At 46.1% G+C, this 19,860-nt stretch overlaps 1 protein-coding gene across 1 annotated transcript in view; it reads left to right on the plus strand.

Moving 5' to 3' along the window:
- The window catches only part of MN1 (MN1 proto-oncogene, transcriptional regulator), a 29,507-nt gene extending 11,383 nt beyond the window's left edge, over positions 1-18,124 (plus strand). The window contains exon 2 of the mRNA XM_058816906.1: positions 17,929-18,124. Within this exon, the coding sequence (XP_058672889.1) occupies positions 17,929-18,110 (182 nt within the window). The 3' untranslated portion in view covers positions 18,111-18,124. The remainder of the gene's footprint in view (positions 1-17,928) is intronic.
- Positions 18,125-19,860: the final 1,736 nt, after the last annotated feature.

Raw genomic sequence — 19,860 nt, forward strand, 5'->3', positions numbered from 1 at the left:
CTGCAAGCAGTGCTGCTCCCTGGGGAATGGGGCTGAGCCTTCCCTCCCCTGCGCTGTTGGAGGTGAGGCTGCGAGTGGGAACGGGCAGGGAGGGAATGTGTGCAGAGCTTTCCTGCTCCTCCTGGATGGCTCAGGCAGGGAGGGAATGTGTGCAGAGCTTTCCTGCTCCTCCTGGATGGCTCAGGCAGGGAGGGAATGTGTGCAGAGCTTTCCTGCTCCTCCTGGATGGCTCAGGCAGGGAGGGAATGTGTGCAGAGCTTCCCTGCTCCTCCTGGATGGCTCAGGCAGGGAGGGAATGTGTGCAGAGCTTTCCTGCTCCTCCTGGATGGCTCAGGCAGGGAGGGAATGTGTGCAGAGCTTTCCTGCTCCTCCTGGATGGCTCAGGCAGGGAGGGAATGTCTGTACAGTGTTCCTGCTCCTGGCTGGATGGCTTGGGCAGTCCAGGCATCGCCGTCGTACTGACCGACATTGGGGTCTGCGTGTGATTTAGAGCGCAGCAGAGTCCATATTCAGGTCCCACTTTAGGATTATTTTTTATTTGAGATCATATTTATTGCACCATAAATTGCCACGGTGCTTTAGAAACCTGGGAGATGTTCCCACTGCTAAAGATTTACTGTCCAAATGAGATGAAAGAGGTGTTGTTGGGCTGGGCAGCTGCCGGTTCAGTGCTGGAACATGGGGTGGTGCCACCAGGGCTTGGGCAGAGGATGCACAGTGGAACTGGAGGGCACTTGGGTACCTAGGAGAGGCTGGCACACTGGTGCTGAATGCTGCTGGGTTGGGAAGTGTGTGTGAGCAGGGAATGAAGGGCTGAGAGCATCTCATCCCACCTGGTGATCTCATTTCTGAGTGGATTCCTTGTTTGGTGAGGATGGCGCGGCTGTACTGCCCTCTCCGGGGCAGCATTTCTCCTCTCGTGGAAAAAATAAACGCAAATTCCAGTTATGGCACTACTGATCTGTGTGTGAGTCAATTTCTAAGTAGGTTTGTCAGTCTTAGCAACAGGAGAAGAGATCTAAATGTTGGAGAAGTAGTTTGGTGCAAGGTTTTCACCTCTTCCAGGTGCCTGGGGTTGGAAGCATCACCAAAGGAGGGCTTCTCCTCCCTGCTCCCCTGGGTGATGGGAGAGGAGCACCCAGACCTCAGGTCTGAGCTGCCCAGTAGATCACAACCACCTGGTGTGACTTATTCCTGGAGTGGTACTGAGCTGATAATTAGAAAAAAGATGTCTCTTAGACCTGCCAGGCAGCCTGGTAACTGCATCTAATAATACTGATATTTTTTATCTGACTCAATTGTTTTAATTTTTACTGGTGCTAAATATTAGGCTGAAAAATGTTTTTTGCCTAGTCTGAAAAGTAACCCAAAATTTCAGACCAAATACAGTTTTAAAAGAAGATGATAATAAATGGGCCTATTGATTGTATTCTACAAAAGAAAAAAAGGAGTTCCCCAGTAATTGTAATAAAAGCTACCACAATCTATGAGACAATAATTCTGAAACCCTTTAAAAATAGTATTATTATTCAAAGTTCAAAGCAGCTGGTGTTTTATGATAGAACAGATTTTATTGTTGCTGGATATAGGGTCAAACACTTGCAGCACATTTTTGATTTAAACAAACGAAAAACACAAATGCTTTTTTGAAGATAAAATCAGTAAGATTTATTTCTTTTTTTCCTGGATGCTATAGCTCCCTTCTCTACCTCTAAATATAGGCACATACTTTTCTTTTTGTGCTGGGAGAAACCACACACAGCCCAGCTCCCTGTGCTCTCCCTGCCATGCCATAGTTCTGGAGGCAGAGGAAAAAAAGGGCTGTCTCAACTAAAATTCAAATCTCACATGAGCTGCTTTGAAAGAGGCAGATCACAAAAAAGGGAGAATGGCAAAACATTTCTTCATTCTGGATTATTATTGAAGTTTCATCCCATCATTTGCCAGTTCTTTGTGCTGTTGGCAGGGTGGGTGTGAGGATGGTGGCTGGAAAATGTGCAGGGGAACAGGGGAAAGCTCAAGGGCAGCCCTGGTGATTTAGGTGAGCTTTGCTATTAAACTCCTTGCATCAAAGTTGTCTTGTGTGTTACATGACAAAGTGGTGTGTCCTGTAGATAAATCCAGTTCATGTTCTGTGTCCTGATGTTCCTTATTTTAGCTGAGGTGAGAATGGGAAAGGCAGAAGGGAATTTGCTGCTCCCAGTGCCCCAGGGCAGGTGACCATGGTCCTGACTCTGCCAGGGCTCCTGTTCATCCTGTGGACCAACAAACAACACTTTGGAAATGTGAGGTTTTAACAACACAATGAAGTCTTACTCCAGACAATTTTCCAGATCCTCTAGTGATTGGTGTAGTTTTCCTCGAGTGGCTGATGCCAATGGTGCTGCAGTGTTTCTCTTAAGGAAAAAGAACAGATAAAATGTCTCTTTTTTGAGCCAGACACGTGTGAGCCTCAGAGCTGGGAACGTGCTTTGGGAGATTGTGATACAATTACATTTTATGTCTACCTATTAAGCATAATGAAGGGTTGGTTGCTGGCCTTAAATTTGGAAAGAGCTTACTGTAGAGCTTAAACCAGAAGTAGATTCCTGTAATTACTGCTTTGCCGTGCGGAGTGTGGCGAGGTAGAGGGAATAAAAACTGTTCATTGTCCAATTGTATTTCCATAACTGCTACACTTTTAAATGTCTGTTTTGAAAGATAAAATTTTTGTTATACTAATTTTCTGAAGTAAGCTAATAAAAGGCAATGCAGGGAAAAAAAAATAATAGAGGTGAAGAATGTCAAATGAACAATGCTTAGAAAACACAGAGCTTCAGCTTCTTCAGTGAGCCCTGCTGCGGTGCTTGAAAAGTCAGTGGCTTTGTTTCTTAAACACAGGGCCACTGTGCTGTTGTGGTTTAAATTCACTTGAATACAAGATCCTTGATGATAAAATGAAGAATTTTTAAAACTTTCAATTTTATGGTTGCTTTTCTTTGTGCTAGATTAGGCAAATGGGGTAGAACTCGGAGCAGTCAGTTCCGAATCTGCTTTTGCTTTTACTTGACGTTGTTGTTGCTGTGTGATGGCAGTATGTCAGGGAAACTTGGATCCCAGCATCAGCTGTTTGGAATTATTGTTTGGATTATATTCAGTTTCAAATGGTATAAAACTGTAGTGAGAAATGAGCATTTGTTTATGCTGATAAAATGAGTCTTTCATAGCATACACTTGTTTTGGTTGAACATACTAGTGCATGTTATAGCTCAGAATGTCCGTTTTTTCAGAGGGATAACATGGCCCCATTCTGCTCTTTGTGTGCATTTGGGACTGGGAACTGCATCAAAGTGGAGGTGTTTCTGCTTCGAGTAAGGAAGAAGAGAGGGAATACCGAAACTCTTCTTGGCCCTTAGGAAAAAAAAAAAGCCCACCCCAAAGCCACATCCTTTTTCCTCTCCCCTTCAAAAATTTGGCTTACATCCTTAAGAGAGAGGTTTTTTCCTTTTATTTTCAACCATCCTTTAAGGTGTGCTCTTCTGGCCTTTCTCCAGTTTGTGGAGCTTCTCTTGGAATAAGTTTTAAGGGGTTGTATTTGGCATCTTAGTGAAGGCTGCTTTCCACAGTGGTCTGGCTCAAATAGAAAACTGAAAAGTTCCCACTACTGAGCTGTAAAGGAATACTGGAAATGGGTTATGCTGAAAAAACCATTTAGATAAAAATGCAATTTTCCCTTCCACATACACTGCTAAGAATTAATAGCACATTCTTCTTAAATGGGTAGTTCTGTATTATATTTTCACCTTAATTAAATTCTTTCCAAAACAGGAGAGTTTCATTTAAAAATGTAGGGCAAAATTAATCTGTCTTTATCTGCAGTGCTTTAAAATATGGGATTGAGTTCCATGGGCTGGGCACTCCATGGAAAGCAGATGTTGGGTTCCAAGGTGGGTGTCCCATCTCAGGGTGTACTCCTTACCCTGCTGTCACAGCTGGATTTGGGCTGTCACTGTGCTGTGCATGCCAGCTGTGCTTTCACAGCTCCACTGCTTGGCCAGCAGCCACCACACAGTGGGGACATGAACGTGGCACTTACCAGGGCATTTCTGCCAGAAATACCCAAAAAGGGAGAAGGGCCAAGCCCACTGTGGCCTTAACCTGTGCTGGTTCATTGTTGCACACCTGGGGCACAGGTGGTGAGCACAAGTGTGCCATGGCCTGGAACAGCATCAGCAAAAACACAGACAGTGTTTCAGTCACTTCCAATATGTTCCTTTTCTGCAGAAGATACATAAATGTCTAATGAAAGAAAGAAGGGGGAATCCTCTCTGGTAGCTGTGAAACTGAAGTGGAGATGCCCCCAGGAAGATTTGCCAATTCCAGCTAAGAGAAAACCAAAACATATATTCATGCTTTTTAATGGTTCCATTTTTGGTGGAAGGTTTTTAATGTAATGGTGAGAACAGAAGTGTGTGGAAGAAGTAGGACTGATAAATTCTGCTTTAAACTGCTTTTCACTGCTGAGTTACAGTGGAGAAAATGCTTTATTAAATAAAGTGTTTAGTGTTACCATAGTTTTAATAAAATGGTTCCCACATATAAGCAATGCTCATAATGATGGAGAAATGGACAGGATTGATATAACTCAAAGTTTCCGTGTTAAAAATATAAATTTTGGTGGTAGTGATGCTGCACAGCTTTTGAATAATTTTTGTGACAAATTACCCTTCAGGGGGACTGTGCTTGGGCTTTCTCCTAAAAGGTGAGATACAGGAGAGGTGTGAGGCAGTCTGACTGAGTCTTGCATCCACCTAACACTGAGCTTAATCCAGATTCTGTTTTTGAAAGGGGTATTTATAGTCATCTTCCGATAGTCTCCTAATCAAACAGCAGCAAATCTGATACTGCTCATTAGGTGCATTACAGAACAGCTGTTTTTTTAGTCACCAAACTTGCCTTTTGTGATTCATTTTCTGTGAATCACCCTAGTTCAGCAAAGAGTGCAGATCACGACTTTTACAGCCGAATATGCAACTTCCTGGAAGCAAATGTCAAAAATTTGAATATTTTAGTGTAGTGCCTTGTAAGTTGCAAGTTTTGTATTAATGGGACATGGGCTCTTCTGTAAAACTTCACTCCCTGGGACAAGCATGGCCATCAGTAGGAGTGTGTGCTCCCTGGTGTGAGTGTTGCCTGGTTCCGCTTTAGGTGAGACTTTCTTAGTTGTCACTATTTAATTTTTTCATGTTTTTTATGTTGGTGCTCGGTGTATCTGCAGGCACTCAGCATGCTGAATGATGCATTTAAACATTGGCTGCCACAGTAAAAATCTTGATGGCCATTGTTTCAATCAAAAAAACTCTTCTCATCTTCAAAGTCACTGTTGTTACAATAATTTTCTCTTTGAATGTGTCAGGATTCTGTCTTTGATTATAGACTGGATTGTCTCTTGTCATTGCATAATGATTTTTTTTTTGGTAGGCAGAGACCTTTTTCAGTTCCTCACAGTTTATCCCCCATCCCAGTACTACTTTAAAAAAGAGATTATGTTGAAACCAGGTATTTAAGAATATAGATCCTCAAGAAAATAACTGGTTTTGACTTTATATTTTCCTGGGAATTTTATAAAACTGATATGAATTACAGATTTATTTTACAATTTGAACTTAGACTTTTAAATTTTCCCTTTCCCCCCACCCCTTCTTTTGCTTCCTATTGGACCAGAAGTCACTATTACAGAGATTTTCTGCTACTTTTTAATTTTATCTTTCTGCAGGAACACAAAAATAATTGATCTCTGTAATTGTGCCATCGGATGGATGGATGGATGGATGGATGGATGGATGGATGGATGGTGGTTTAGGTGTCTGACTTGGGGGCCTGAGCAGTGCTGCCAGACTCTCCCTGCTCTGCTCCCTGTTCAGGACTGATGTTGAGCTTTGGGAAGTGCTTGCTGAGGCCTTTTCTGCTGGAAGCTGTTTTAGGGTTAGGTGGTCTGTCCACTCTATAGGATCCAGAGTTTCCATTGCTGTTACAACCTTGAGAGACCTTACAGCTCTCTGAGCATTGTGGTGGGATGAAGGCACCCTGAAAGCAGAGCTCCTCTCTTATTGCTGCTGAGGTGTGGAGTGACTTTCCAGCTTTCTGTACAAAAATGGGTGACACTAGAACTGCATCAGGCACTGAAGAGACTTAGCCCTTGGGAAATGGGTACTGGGAAATGTGTAAGAATGGCAGAAGAGTCCAGGTGAAATTTGCAGATCCATGCCTGGTTGTGATTACGTGTGTGCTGGCTTCCAGCTGGTCACTCTAAAGCTGTCACATGATGGGTGCATTTCCTCAGAGGTATGACCAAATCCAAGATGCTCCCTCAGCCTCAGTGAGGGTTGCCTGCATGTGTCCTTGCAATGGAAGCCTTTGCCACAGAATTACTAAATCCTGACTGTGGTTTTGCCCTTGTGTTTGTAAGGAAAGAGCTAAAAAGGATTCGCTGTGTCTTTAAACTTGCAGATCCTCAAAACCTCCCTGGGAAGTAGAAGGGGGAAGGGACCCTTTAGGATTAATTAAACAGAGATGTCTTGCTGTAGACTTCAGGGTTTACTGATAAATGCCAGCCCCTCACCCACGTCTGGTGGTGCTGCTGTTATTTAATCAGGGCCTTGACAAGGAATCTGAGCAATCTTCCCTTTCTCCTCCTCTGTTCCATTTATCTGTCCTCCCAACCTGTTTGTTTGTGTATGGTTAAGTTTTCCATGCCAGGGAGAAGCAGAGTGGAAATGTCAGGGGTCAGGCTGCAGGCAGGGCAGGCAGGAGCAGGCAGGGAGCAGAAAGCCCAGCTCTGCAGCCTTGGAGTTTCTGAGAAACCGGAGACAGGTTCTTCCAGGCACGATTAACTCCTTCAGCACAGCTGCCTTCTGCTTAAGACCTGCAGGAAGGGAGGCAAGGTGGGTGCATTAGGACACTGAGCTCAGACTCCATCCCTCTATCCCTGCAGTCCTGTGGGTAATGGGTGCTCCTGCTGCCATTTTGCTCACCCTGTTGTTGAAGCCTTGCTGGCCCATCTGCCTTGGCAGCTCTGCTGCTGGGGGATGAGGCTGTGTGGATTCAGACCTGAGCAGGATGGCACATAGCAGAATTTACTGCAGTACTGTTAAGGATACCTGAGTTATTTGGCACATTTCCCAGTGGACAAAATGTTCATCCATGAAGGGCATGATGCTGCTGTTCAGAGACATGCCTTTGAGTTGACACATGACTTGGGTTTGTCACTCAGAAGTTAGTTAAAGACCAGTCTGGACACACTTGGATTCGGAAAAACTAATTTTGATGTTGTATCAGTAGACTTGGTATGTCACAGGCTCTGTGATGGTTCACAGGTGCATCAGCCCCAGCTGATGCTGCCATGGTGGCTGGGGTTGGGTGAAGTTTTGGCTGTATGAGTCAAGCTGTTGAACTTGCACTTCATCCCACCTGTGTGAGGGAAAAGCCTCATTCAGGGTGGGGTGGACGATTTTGTTTGTTTGTTGGGTGATGCCTTTGCATTTGTGTTGTGGCAGTGATCAGGTGCTGCAGAGCTGAATCCTGCCTGGTTTGGCAGTGTTTGCCTTGCAGGCAGTGCCCTGCCTGGCACAGCTGCAGGTCCTTACACCCTGCTAGTGGGATGGTCTGTGCTTCTGCACTGACCTGATCTAGACCAGGATAACAGCCCTAGTTACAGATGGGGTAGGAGTGAATCACAGAGGAGAATCAGAGAATTGGGTTGGAGGGGTCAACTCATTGCAGCTGTGGGCAGAGACACCTTTCACTAGACCAGGTTGCTCCAAGCTCCATCCAGGCTGGCCTTGAACACTTGCAGGGGTAGGGCAGGCACAACTTCTCTGTGGAACCTGTGCCAGTGCTTCAGTACTTGCTGAGGGAATAATTTCTTCTCAATATCCAATCTAATCCTGCCCTCTCTCAGATGGGGGATATTCCCCCTTGTCTTGTCACTCCAGGCCATGGTTAGAAGTCCTTCTGCATCTCTCCTGGAGTTCCTGTGGGCTGCTCCATGCAGTGCAGTCTTGGGGATGTGCTGTGCTCCCTGTGCCAGTGCTGCTCAGCCCCGTGTCCCTCCCCTGCCCTTGACAGGAGCAACTGGGGCTGCTGGCCCTCACTCCCTGGGGAGATGTCACAGGACAGAGCCCACACAATCCCCAGCAGAGTTAGGATGAACTAATTGTCTGCTGTTCTTTCATTTTCCGGGAGTATTGAAATTGTTGTGGGTCATAAATCACGTGAGCATATGGCCGGAAGGAGAACACAGGCCCATATTTCAGCTTTGGGCTGGAAGATGAGACTGTTTGTCCTGTGTTGTACAGGCCCATTTTGTTGATTTACTGGCCTGTGAAACTTTAAAGTTAATTTTTTGTTGAAGCAAGGGAAAGTCTGTCTACCTGTGACTTTCCTGCTTGAACAGCTGTTTGCTCCTGATTCGTTGCTATTCTGAGAATTTCATGAAGACTTTCCACAGTGATGTGACAATTGGAAGTAAAAGATGAGCTTATATTTCTCTTATCCTAATAGTGGCACTTACAGCTGTACAAGAATGCCAGGTTTCTTTGTGTGTTTTTTTTTTTAATGCTGAATTTCCCTCACTGCCATTGCTCCTCATTTGGTTGGGCATTTCTTCTAATAATTTCTTTTTCTTTTTCTTTCCCTTCAGATAGATTTCATTTTTAAATATGCTGTTCAGTCAAACTCTATTCCTCCATCAGACTTCTGGGCCCCAGCTCAATCACCACACCTTATTGCTGCTTTAGGGGATCTTTCGGAATATGCCAAATCCATTATATGATGACATCTCCATCTCTTTCTGTAGTCAAAATTTAGGATATACCAGAATTTGGAATTTTTTTTTAGAAGAGATCTAGCAAGAATTTGGCCAGGAGGTGCTGGATTGATGGTATCAGCTCTCAGTCTGATTTGCCAGCACTTTAATGTTTTCCAGCAGAAATTTTGACCCTTCTTTAAGAAGCTGAGGCCTCCTGACAATTCTGCTTTTTATAGTTATTTTGTGCAGATTCTTTAGAATTTGCCTGTGAATTACTTGCAAGAGACTTGCAAGCAGTGATTTGGAACCCCCAGTTTTTGGGGTGTCAAGTGTCAAGCAGCTGGTGCTGCTGAGCACAGTGCAGGGAGTGACCCATAGCACCACAAAATGGTTTGGGCAGGGACAGACCTTAAAACTCATCTTGTTCCACACCCTGCCGTGGGCAGGGCCACCTTCCACTAGGCCAGGTGCTTAGAGCCCTGTTCAGCCTGTTCTGTCCATCTCTGAGTGTGTCTGCAGGTGCCAGCTTTGACCTGAGGTCTCTGGTCTTCCTTTTCTCTTGAAAGTGTAAGTGGTAAAATTCTTGATTCTTCTCTCCTGATGTGTGAGTGGTAAAATTGCTTGAACACCTTTTGTTTTCATGAACACTGTTTCCCAAAGTCTCCTCATTCACCCCTGAGACACCAAACTTCAGCTGGAGATGTCCTAAAGAGAAATGGGATGTTTCAAGGTAGGCTATAAATAAATGGCATAAAAGAGCTAATGATCCTTGATGCTGGTTCTTCTCACTAATGTTAGCCTTTGGTAAACTCTCACTGTGTTTTCAGGGATATCCCTGAACTTGTGTGGTTTAACCCCAAGCATTACTGCACATGATCACCGTTTCTTGGTGTGCAGGAGCCTCAGATGTGTGAGGCCCCTGGGAGAGATTGACTTTGCCTGTGGCAGTTTTGTGTTACGGGCTCTCGTAATTGTGAGTTATAGATGGGGCAGAGCCAGGGAGGAGACAGAGGGAAATCCCTGGCCCAGCCCTGGCAGCCAGGCTGGGTGCAGATCTGACTTTGGGATGTGAGAACAGAGGGGAGCTCTTGGGGAACAATGTGACAGAACACCTAAAAGTCTTTGGCTGAGAGACTGAAAATATTTCAGAGCTAATTCCCTTCTTTTGCTTGGCTAACAAGTGCTCATTTAATTTGCATCCTGAAACTAAATGACTATGAACAAAGTTCTTTGAAGGGAATCTTCATCTTTAATTCTGTTTTCACTTAAGGAAAATAATGTTCCATGTATGTTCTGCAAGGCTTAAATATCCTGCTTATTCTTGTAATGCCTATTTTTCCCCCACAATTGTGTCAAAGCACAAATCTGATAGAGCACTGGAATTTACGTGTTTCTCTTTCAGTTTGCTCTGTGCATAATCATGAACTATACACTGCCTTTAGAAATCCTTTGGTACACCCCTTCCCTTGCTAGTGGAAGTTGGCATTTCAACTTATTTTTGGAATGTCCAGGTGGTGATTTAATGCAGACCTTTTAAGTAGCATCTTTTTTCTATTTTGGCCTGTCCTGAAGTAATACTAGACAGTGTCCAGAACTGGTTTTATTTAAGTGAGAACTTACTGAATGGTTTCATGTGACTTCTGTGCAATCAGAAAATTCCACTTTGGATTTTATTGAAAATCTTTTGTTTGCTTGTGCGTTCTGGCAGTCAAGAGATGGGTTTTGAATGGGCTGGAGCTGTGTGTAAAACTGTCATGTGACAGTTTGCGTACATATGAAATAAATTTGAAAGCAAAACCCAGCATTTCCTTACTCATCACGGATGTGTCATTTGTCATTCTTGGTGAAAATAGGCTCAGAGCATTTAGTTAGTGCAAGCAGGTGATGTATGCCAGCGGCATGGAAACACGGGATCAGTCAGCCAGTATTCTTTCCTGCCATGGAGGTGCTCTTCTCACGTTGGGGGCTGGATTCAGAGGCAGGGCCTTGTCTGAGACAGCCACAGCCCTTCAGAAGGAGGGGCTATGTCAGAGAAGCTGGTGCCAAAACTTCCAGTGCCAGGTTTGAGTGTCAGGGTGATGGAGCTGGTGGCTGGGGCTTAGGCAGTTCACTCCTTTCAGAGATGAACAGAAGTGTTGGGGTTTTTTGAGGGGGAAGAACAACAGACCCTGGAAAATAACTTGGAGCTCCCTGAGGCTTCGCTGGTGTTGGATGGCAGCATATGGATGTTGTGTGTTGGGTCAGCTGTGCTGGAAGGGGCTGCGGTTGCTGGACTCACGTTTATTTTCTGTTGGAAGTGTCCAGACATTATGTGACTGTTTTGGCAGTTGGTTTGATTTTTAATGCCAGTTTTCCTTGCCACAGTTCTCACACTGTGCAGAGCTGAGGAGAGCACATTGTGGGTGATGGCACCAGAGCTGACCAGCAGTTTGGAGCTGTGTGGTTGGGTTAGGCCCTGGTTGGAGGCTCAGATTTCCGTGGCTGTCACAGACAGGCAGTTGTTCACCTGCATGGGGTGGGCATGACCAGCCTGGCAAACAGCAGCACTGCAGCTGGGGTGGGACCTGGTTTGTCAGAGTGGTCTTTTGTTCTGTGAGATCCAAACCCCAACATCAGCCACTTCACCAGGGGGTAGGCAGGACCCCCCTCTGTGGTTTGTGTTTTGCAGGGAAGCCAGCCTGAGAGTCAGTGTGTTAAACTGAAAAGAGGAACTGAAGGTAGCCAAAAGAGAGGAAGGATGTGAGTTAGAAACAGTCCGTTGTCCCTGTGGCCATCTAGCAAGGTACAGGAGCTGGTGCTGTCCCAAGGCCCGGAGCTTCTGGCTTCTCCAGGGATGCAGAGCTTGCCTTTCTTCTTGGAGAGTCACAGAGCTGGAAAGCAGTGATTTAACAGTAGCCTCCAGAGAAATAAATAGGTGTAGGCAGTTTCACACTTGCCTGTGGAGCCATGGTGGTGTGTTGCTCTCCTGCAGGGCAGTGGCAGCAAGGTGGGGAGCAATGTCTTGTCTCTTGTCTCTGCGTGGCACAGTGGATTTTACAACAGCAATGTCATTGTCCTCATCCACACATCCTTCATTCTGTGTCTTCAAGGTCATGCTACATGTAAGATGAGTGCTGCCTTTTCCATTGATGGGGTTAGCATTTTTCCTACTTCACGTTTTTTTTTCACCAGTTTCTTCTGTTTCTTTGTGTGAGCATGTGGCTCACAGTCTGACTGTAATCCTACAGCCTGACAGCAAACTCTTAACGCTGCCGTGGGTTTGGGCAGCCTCCCTGTCGTGGCGTGCACATACTTCCATTGCTCCTGGTGAAAACAGGAGCAGGAAAAGAGGTCAAGGGAGAAAAAAGAAAAATATGTATTTGCAGCAAGCACTATGTGTCTCCTGTTATCTGAATTCTGTGCAAGCAGCGAGCTCTGATGGAGCCCCATGCCAGCTTGGAGACCACTGAAAACAAAATAAACATCTCTGTAGCACGGGCTGATACACGCTCCCTTTAGAGCCTCAGGCACCTCCAATTAATCAAGCTGTCCGTGGAGGAAGGGCCTGTGAGGACCAGAGGATGCTGCCAGAGCTGATGGGCTGATGAAGGGGTGGGCAGCAAGCAGCATTAAGGGTGAACAGACTGTGTGTTAGCCTGGGTGTGCCATGCCTTTGGGTGAGTCTTGTCTGTATTGCAGCAAAGTCAGAGCTTTAATCCTGGTTTGCAGGATATACGAGTGCTGTGGGAGGGTGCTCAGCTCTGTGCATGCATGTTTGATGGAGAGCCCTTCCTCCTTCCGTGAGAAAGGCTCTCAGAGAGCGCTCAGCTGGCTGGGCCTTGACAATAAATTGAGGGGCTGACCAAGCCAAATGGCTTCTTGAAATGTCATGGAGTGAAATGTGGCCCATACCCTGGAGCTGGGGTGTCTCTGCTGAGTGCTTCTGGTCAGCAGTGTGAGGAGTCACCTGTCCCCATTTCCGCTGAGTGAGTCCTTGGCATCAGCTGCTCACCTTAACCACCAGCACTGAATTCTGTGCATACAGAGCAGGGAGCAGCAGGGGAGAGCAGCACCTTTAAGTGTTTTACAGGCAGGGATTACACAGAATAAATGAAGTAAAAATCAAATTAAGAGGAATGTTCTAATAATGGGTAGTTGGGGCTTTTCCTTGAGTGCCAGCAGAGCTGGGTGCTGCCAGTCCAGGCACAGAGGGAGTCTGTGCCCTGCAAGCATTGGGAACAGCAGAGACATCCAGCCCACAGCAGGCACAGATTGTCAGGGGTGAAGACACCTGAAAGACATGCAGGTTTATGGTGTAAGCAGGTGCCATGTTTGTGCCCAGGAGCAAATGCAAGCTCTTGCCTCCTTGTATTCCAGGGTCAAGAAAATGCCTTTGTCAAGGACTTTGTCAGTGCTGCAGAGGTGAGGAAGGAGATTGCTCATTTGTTTATCAACACAAATGAACTAGTTGTGTTTAAAAATAAAATTTTAAAAATACAATTTCAGGAATAAATTAATCTGTGGAGACTAGGTCCAGTGTCCAGGGAAACATGAAATGTTTTCAGACCTTATTTTTCTCAAAAACTGAAAAGAGATGCTTCTGTGCTGTGTACAAATGCAGAGCTATGTGCCTGAACCAATATGTCAAACTGTCATGTGGGAGATTTGGTGAAAAACATCTTGTCCTAAGGGAATAATTTTAAACACTATATGTAGGTTTGCTGCCTCATAAGGGATCATTACTCAAATCTATTCCCTCTTATGGTAGCTCGGCCTCTGCTTAACGGGCAGGGAGTGAAGGGAAGCCCATTAACGCGTCCTTTAAGAGTGGTTATCAAATGGTAGAGGGGAAACAGATCTCTGATCAGGGAATATCGTGTTATTGGCCAAATCCTGCGATTCAGCCTTAACAAGATGAGTAGCAGTGCAGGGCCTTCACGCTCGGCTGGCCATCGAGGGCGGCGGCGGGGCCGTGCCGAGCCGGGCAGCCGGACCCTGGGCAGCGCAGCCGTGTCACAGCGGTGAGCCAGTGTAAGGGATGAGCCCTGCGGCGAGGAGCCGTGCGAGGGATCTTCACCTCCTGTTTGTCACTTCAATCTCCAAGGAGCGCTGAAATGTGGAGTGGAACCCACTCCCAACCAGACCCCTACCAGACTGTGTCTGTGCTCTCGTTCCTGTGTCTCGCTGCTTTCCGTCCTTTTGTTGGTGGTGGTTTTGGTAAAAATGAGAAGGATGGCAGAAGCAGCACCTGAAGAGCAGCATCAGATCCTGGTGTCTCAGCACAGCATCTGCAGTTGCCTTGGCTACACCAGCCCTCCGTCAATTAGCCTCCTCTCTGACAAGAACATGCACTCAATGTGTGGTAGCTGTGCAGGTGAACTTGTTTTTAATGGGATTACTTTACTTAAAAACTGGGACACCTCTGGGTTTGCAGAGTGCTCGGTGGGGTTGTCACAGTAAAGAGAACAAGTTTGTTTTTTCATAATGCATAAGAAGATGCTACACGACAAAAGAGGCTTTATATTGAGCAGCTTAACTGCTCAGGGTCTCACGAAAAAGGGAGAAGGAAGCTGGAGGGGAGGGAAGGTGTGTACACATGCTGTCTGCAGAGTAAGGTGAATGCCAGGGTCTAACCTCACTAAAGAAATGTGTTTTTTCTGAGACGATAGGCAAAAGCAGTCTGCAGTGTGTGTATTGAATTTTTTTGTGGTGCAGAACTCCTGGTTCTCTTCCTGTGTCCCAGCTGCAGGCTCCAACGCTGCTGGCCAGGCTCCTGGGTTAGTCACCATGCTGCCATTAATGCTGTGTAAACAAACAAACAAACAGCAACCTTTTCTTTTTGAAGGCTGTGTGCCTTTGCAAAGTAGAGCAGAACGAAAGAGCAGCTTCCCAAATGTGCAAGGTCAGAGCAGAGGGTCGGGCCTGCAGGGAGGCTGGGGAGCCTGGCTGGGCACTCTCTTCTGGCTGTTTGTCTGGGGCTGAATGGCTGGAATGTGTTTGGCTGGGTAAAGCTTGGTCAGAAGCTCTTGCCTAAAAGTAAACTGGCTCTGGAGACCACCACAGCATCACCAAGAGCAGTGGGGAAGGACACCACCATGGGGGAGTATTTTCCAGACTTCTCTTGGTCTTTGGTCACTTCACTGCTTTCAGTTTCATGCCTTTCACATGAACATGACATGAGCTTATAAGTGATGTTTGATTTCTTACCTCTGCTTCAGCATTTGCTGTTTCCAAGTGACACACGCTGTCCTTTGTGCAGAGTGGTTGTGCTTTTGTCAGTCCCGGTTTCTGTGTCATGTCCTTTGGCTTGGAGGGGAAGTCTCCACCCAGACCATCTCGAGATCTTGGGTGTGGAGGATGGCCCTTATTAGACGTGTACTACTTTTTTTTAATAACACAGATTTCTTGCAGGAGTTTCTAATACAGGCAGTTGTGCAGTTTAAAGATAATTTGTTTGAAAATTCCCTGCTTTCAGTGAGCTACTTTGTGACTGACAATGATTTATCTGGAACTTGGCAGCTGTGAGGCAACGATGTGGTGACACCATCTTGCATTACCTGACTAATTTAAATGTGCCGAGTCACGTCCATCTCAGCTACCAGAACTGCTCTGGACCGTGGACACTGTGCCTGGGGAGTGCCAGGACACTGTGGCTGTGAGGGAGGAGGCAGACAGGATGGCTGGTGAAACAGATCTGCTGGGAGAGTTACTGTTCTGGACAAGCATCAGGCAGTACCTCATGCTTAAGAACATAATTCTCACCAGGTGGATCAGCACAACTTTAATTTTTTGCTACAAAGGTTTTTTTCCTCAAGACAGAAATACTGGAAAATAGTAAATTGCACTGAAAATTTCCATCCAGATTGGCTTTGAGAATTCTTGTGCCAGTGCAAGCTCTGCTGGGAGCTCTCTTTGTTTTGGATTTGAATATGTCACTTTCTGTGCTCATTAATGACAGACAGGAGAGCTGGAGCTCCCACAGTGGTGTCCCATGGTGAGCAAGGCTTGTGTGGACAGTGTCAGTCACTATTGGCTTTGCAAACTGAGGTGAGTTCCTGCTCATCTCTTTTACTTGGGTTTTCCTCTCAAGCCAAGGAATCTTTTTCATCCATGTGGGACAGATTTTGTTTTGATTTCTTTATCAATAGTTTGCTTATGGATTTTATCCACAGCAAATGGCTTAGAAAGAATTTGCTGATTTACAAAGAAATAAGCCTAATTTTTTATTCTCTAATTCCTTGTGGCACATGAAGTTGTTTATGTAGTTGTTGCTGAGGAGCAGCTCTGTTCTCAGTGTTGGGGTGCACAGCTGGTGCAGGGGAGCTCTGGCTCCGATCCCAACCTGGGAATGTGCCTTGGCTGTTGGGGTCTCCTGCAGCCCTTGTAGAAGCACTGCTGGGACCCCTGGGCCCCTTGTGGCAGCAGTTCAGCTGTGGGACTCTTTCCTCTTTCTGTGCAGGAGAGGAAGAGAGCTGCTGTCACAAGGACTAATCTCGAGGCGCTGGCTCTTCCTGTGCCGAGCCCAGCATGTCCTGTGCAGTCAGGGAGACCTAAGAATAAAAACAGTTGGTACTGCGTGTCTTGTGAACAAATACAAGTAAGGAAAACATTTCCTGTTCACAATTTTCTGCACAATCCCATCTGAGTTTTGAATATTTTATAAATAAAAAATGTCTTAGGTATACTTGGCATTTCGGACAGTAAGTTAAATTGAACACCTGATCAAATAGTGGTGGTTATTCAGGGAGTCTGGGATTTTTGCCCTGTGGTTTTCCCAAAGCTGTAGGACTCAGGGGTGATAGGAAAGAAGAGCAGAAGCTCCATGTGCTGGGAAGAGATCTGTGCCAGCACCTCTTTGCCTGCTGGAACTTCAAGTATCATGCAGCAGCCTCTGCTCCATGCTTCTGCTGAGCCCCTCAGTGCTGCCTGTTTATCAAAACTGACTAAAACCACCCAACACCAACTGCAGGGAGCTGGAATCCATTTGGTTTTAGATATTGTGAGCACCTTTGCCCTGCTGCTGCTGCTGCTGGATCCTCGACTGGAGCAGCACAGGAGGGTGCCTGGAGTAAAGCAAGCACGGGCCCAGCTGAGGTGTGCAGTGGAGCTCTGTGTGGATTTTGCACATTGCAGCACTAATCCAGAGCAGGGCTGAGCAGGCCGCAGTGCTGCTCTGGAGCCTGATTCCTTCTCCCAGCAATCATGGCATCACATCCTCAGATTCTTGGTAGTTCCCGTGTGGTGGTGTTATGCTGTTTTAGATATGAGCATCTCTGACATCCTGTGATAATCAAGCATTGAAAGCTTTTTCCAGTTTAAACCAGGAACTTCCAGTTTGGCATTATTTTTTAATATTATTGTGATTGTGTAACAAGCTGTTCAGTTCTAGTATTGTGTCTGGTATAGCAGGAGGTTCAGTGAAAGTAATATGAATTGCCCCATGAAATGTGGCATTCCTACACTGCTTGGCTTTGTGGAACAGGAGAAAGGTGATGGGAGTAAAAGTCCTGAGATGTTAAACATTTACAGCTGATTTTTGGCATCTTTGTCATGTTCTACTCATTTTAGCTACTCTTCACATGAACTCTAAAAGCTGGACAAAAAAGGCTTAGGGACATTGTTTAGGATGTTTCACTTAAAGTCTTAAATTTCTGTGGTTAACAGAAACTAATGATAGCTAAAGATCATACGAAGTCCTAAAATGAACGAATTTTAAGAAAAATGTTATCACAGTGCTCCTTTAAGAGGGGAAGAGGGAGACTGATGCTGAAAGTGACCACGAGGGCACGGAGGGTTTGGGGCTGGCTTCCTGCTTGGTGGTGTTTCATCATCCATTTCCAGCGGGGAAGGAAAGTTCCTGATTGCGCTGCGGTCTAGGACACACTCATCACTCCCAGGTCCATTCAGACACATCGCTGGTTTCTCTCAAGTGCTGGTTGTTCTTCTGGCCTGGTGAACAAGATCTCACTTCAGGGTGGGCAGGCAGAGCCATACCTTTGGTGGTGACTCGGAGGAGTCCGCGCAGGAGAGGGGCGCAGCCGGTGGGGAGAGGGCGTAGCAACACCGCAGGCAGGCTGTGAGTCGCTGGGGTCGCAGGCTGTGAGTTTATGGGGTTGCACATCACAGGTCTCTCCTAACCTCTCTCTGTGAACCCTTTGCAGCCCACGACCTTCCCCCGAGCAAGACGGCGGCGGCGCAGACGGGCGCGCACCTGCAGTGCCTCTCGGTGCACTGCACGGACGACGTGGGCGAGGCCAAGGGCCGGACTGCGGTGCCGACGTGGAGGTCCCTGCACTCGGACATCTCCAACAGATTCGGGACTTTTGTGGCTGCCCTGACTTGAACAAAAGGAATTATTATTTTTTTTTCTTTTTTTTTTTTTTTTTTATTTCAAAGGGCCGCTACTGCTAGGTGGACTATTTTTCTAGGTTGGTACCTGCTTAGTGGCATATGGACTGGAAAGGGTTAATTTAAAGTAAACCTCAACTTTTTTTTAATCTTCTGCCACAGTATGTTACCAGTGTTAACCCTTCTGCAGTTAGCACACTTTTGCTTAAGATTTTCCTGCTAGACCACTTTTTCCCATTATTCTGTAACCTTGGCATACATTTATAGATGAGGCCTTTTCCTTTTTCATCTCAGTGTGTGTCCAAGTCACGTATGTCATAATAAGACAAAGATTCTCCTCTTCCTTCTTCTCCTCCTCCTTTTCTTCCTCATTTGCTTTGTTTTTCTTTTTTTTTTTTTTTGTTTTTTTTTTTTTTTTTTTTGTTTTGTTTTGTTTTGCTTTGTTCAGTGCTTATTAGGATGGTGATCCTGAGGAGCAGCAGTTCAGGAATAAACACCAGTGAAAGCAAAATGGTCAGCATTAAATCATATGTTACAGTGACACCCAGCCTTTGCCAGTCTCATACCAACCAAGCAGTTGATGCTCTGTTGAATGTTCAGGCATGGACCTGCCCTTTCCTGAGAGAATGAGGCTCTGATTTCAGCCTTGTTTTGCTCTGTGCCTCCTGGTGAGGCCAGGATGTTCCTTCCTCTGTGTACCCTGGGATGGAGCTCTGTCATGAATGGGCTGGTTCAGGCACAGCAGGGAAGGTATGGAGAGGTTTTTCTAAATAAGTTTTATAGTCATTATCTCTTCCTCCAAAGGCCCAGACTCCTTGTTGCTTCCCTGGGCCTGATGGTGCTCCTGCATTTCCCACTTTATTGATAGTGGAGAAGAAAATCCCCTGCACCCTGCCCACTTTTTGCCCATTTTAAACTGCAGAAAGATGCTGTTGATTGGCAGCAGGTCCAGTGTTCCCTGCACTTGCCTGGGGTGCCCCAGCCCCTGCCACAACAGGTCCCAGTGCAGTGGCAGGGGTTAGGGATTGCCCAGGTTGGAAGGTGCAGGGACCTGTGTGCCCAGGAGTGGCATTTCATAATCTGCCAGGGCTGGGAGACCTGGTGTCAGAACCCCCCAAACTCATTCAAGGCCCCATTTCTGTCACACACTGAAGAACAGCGTTGCTGGATGCACACAATAAAAGGAAAGCCATACTTTCCTGCTTGGGCTAGATAATGCTCATTCAAAATGAAAGTTGGAAGCAAACCAGATAAAGCCACAGCTGACACGGTGGGCTGATTCTCCAGTGGTTTTATGTCACACTGTCCATGATTTGTGTGTCCCTGTGCCCAGGAGTGGCCCTGTCCTGCCCCGTGCCTGCAGCTCGCCTCCCACAGCTCCTGGAGCTCAGGAACAGCACTAGAGGATTTGTTTTGGTTGTGAAATAAAGGTTGGCCTCTCTAGGGTTATTTATTAATGATTTCACAAATGTGTCCCTGCTGAAGGGACAGAGTTGAAGACTGCTTTATATGTTATCTTTGATGATTGTGCTGGGTCTTTAATTATTTTGAGGTAATATTCTTGGTAGACACCAACGGAGAGGAAATTCTGCCTAAAAAGCCAAGGGTGGTCTGGAATCCTCACTCTCAGTCATATGTGGCTTCAGAGAGACTCACAGTGTTTGGAAATGTGATTTGAATGTGCTCTTATTAACCATGCATGGATTGATTTATGGGTCTGGTCAATGAATTGACTTTGGATAAAT

The sequence above is a fragment of the Ammospiza caudacuta genome, chromosome 18 (genome assembly GCF_027887145.1).
Source record: "Ammospiza caudacuta isolate bAmmCau1 chromosome 18, bAmmCau1.pri, whole genome shotgun sequence".
In the NCBI taxonomy this organism is placed as follows: Eukaryota; Metazoa; Chordata; class Aves; order Passeriformes; family Passerellidae; genus Ammospiza; species Ammospiza caudacuta.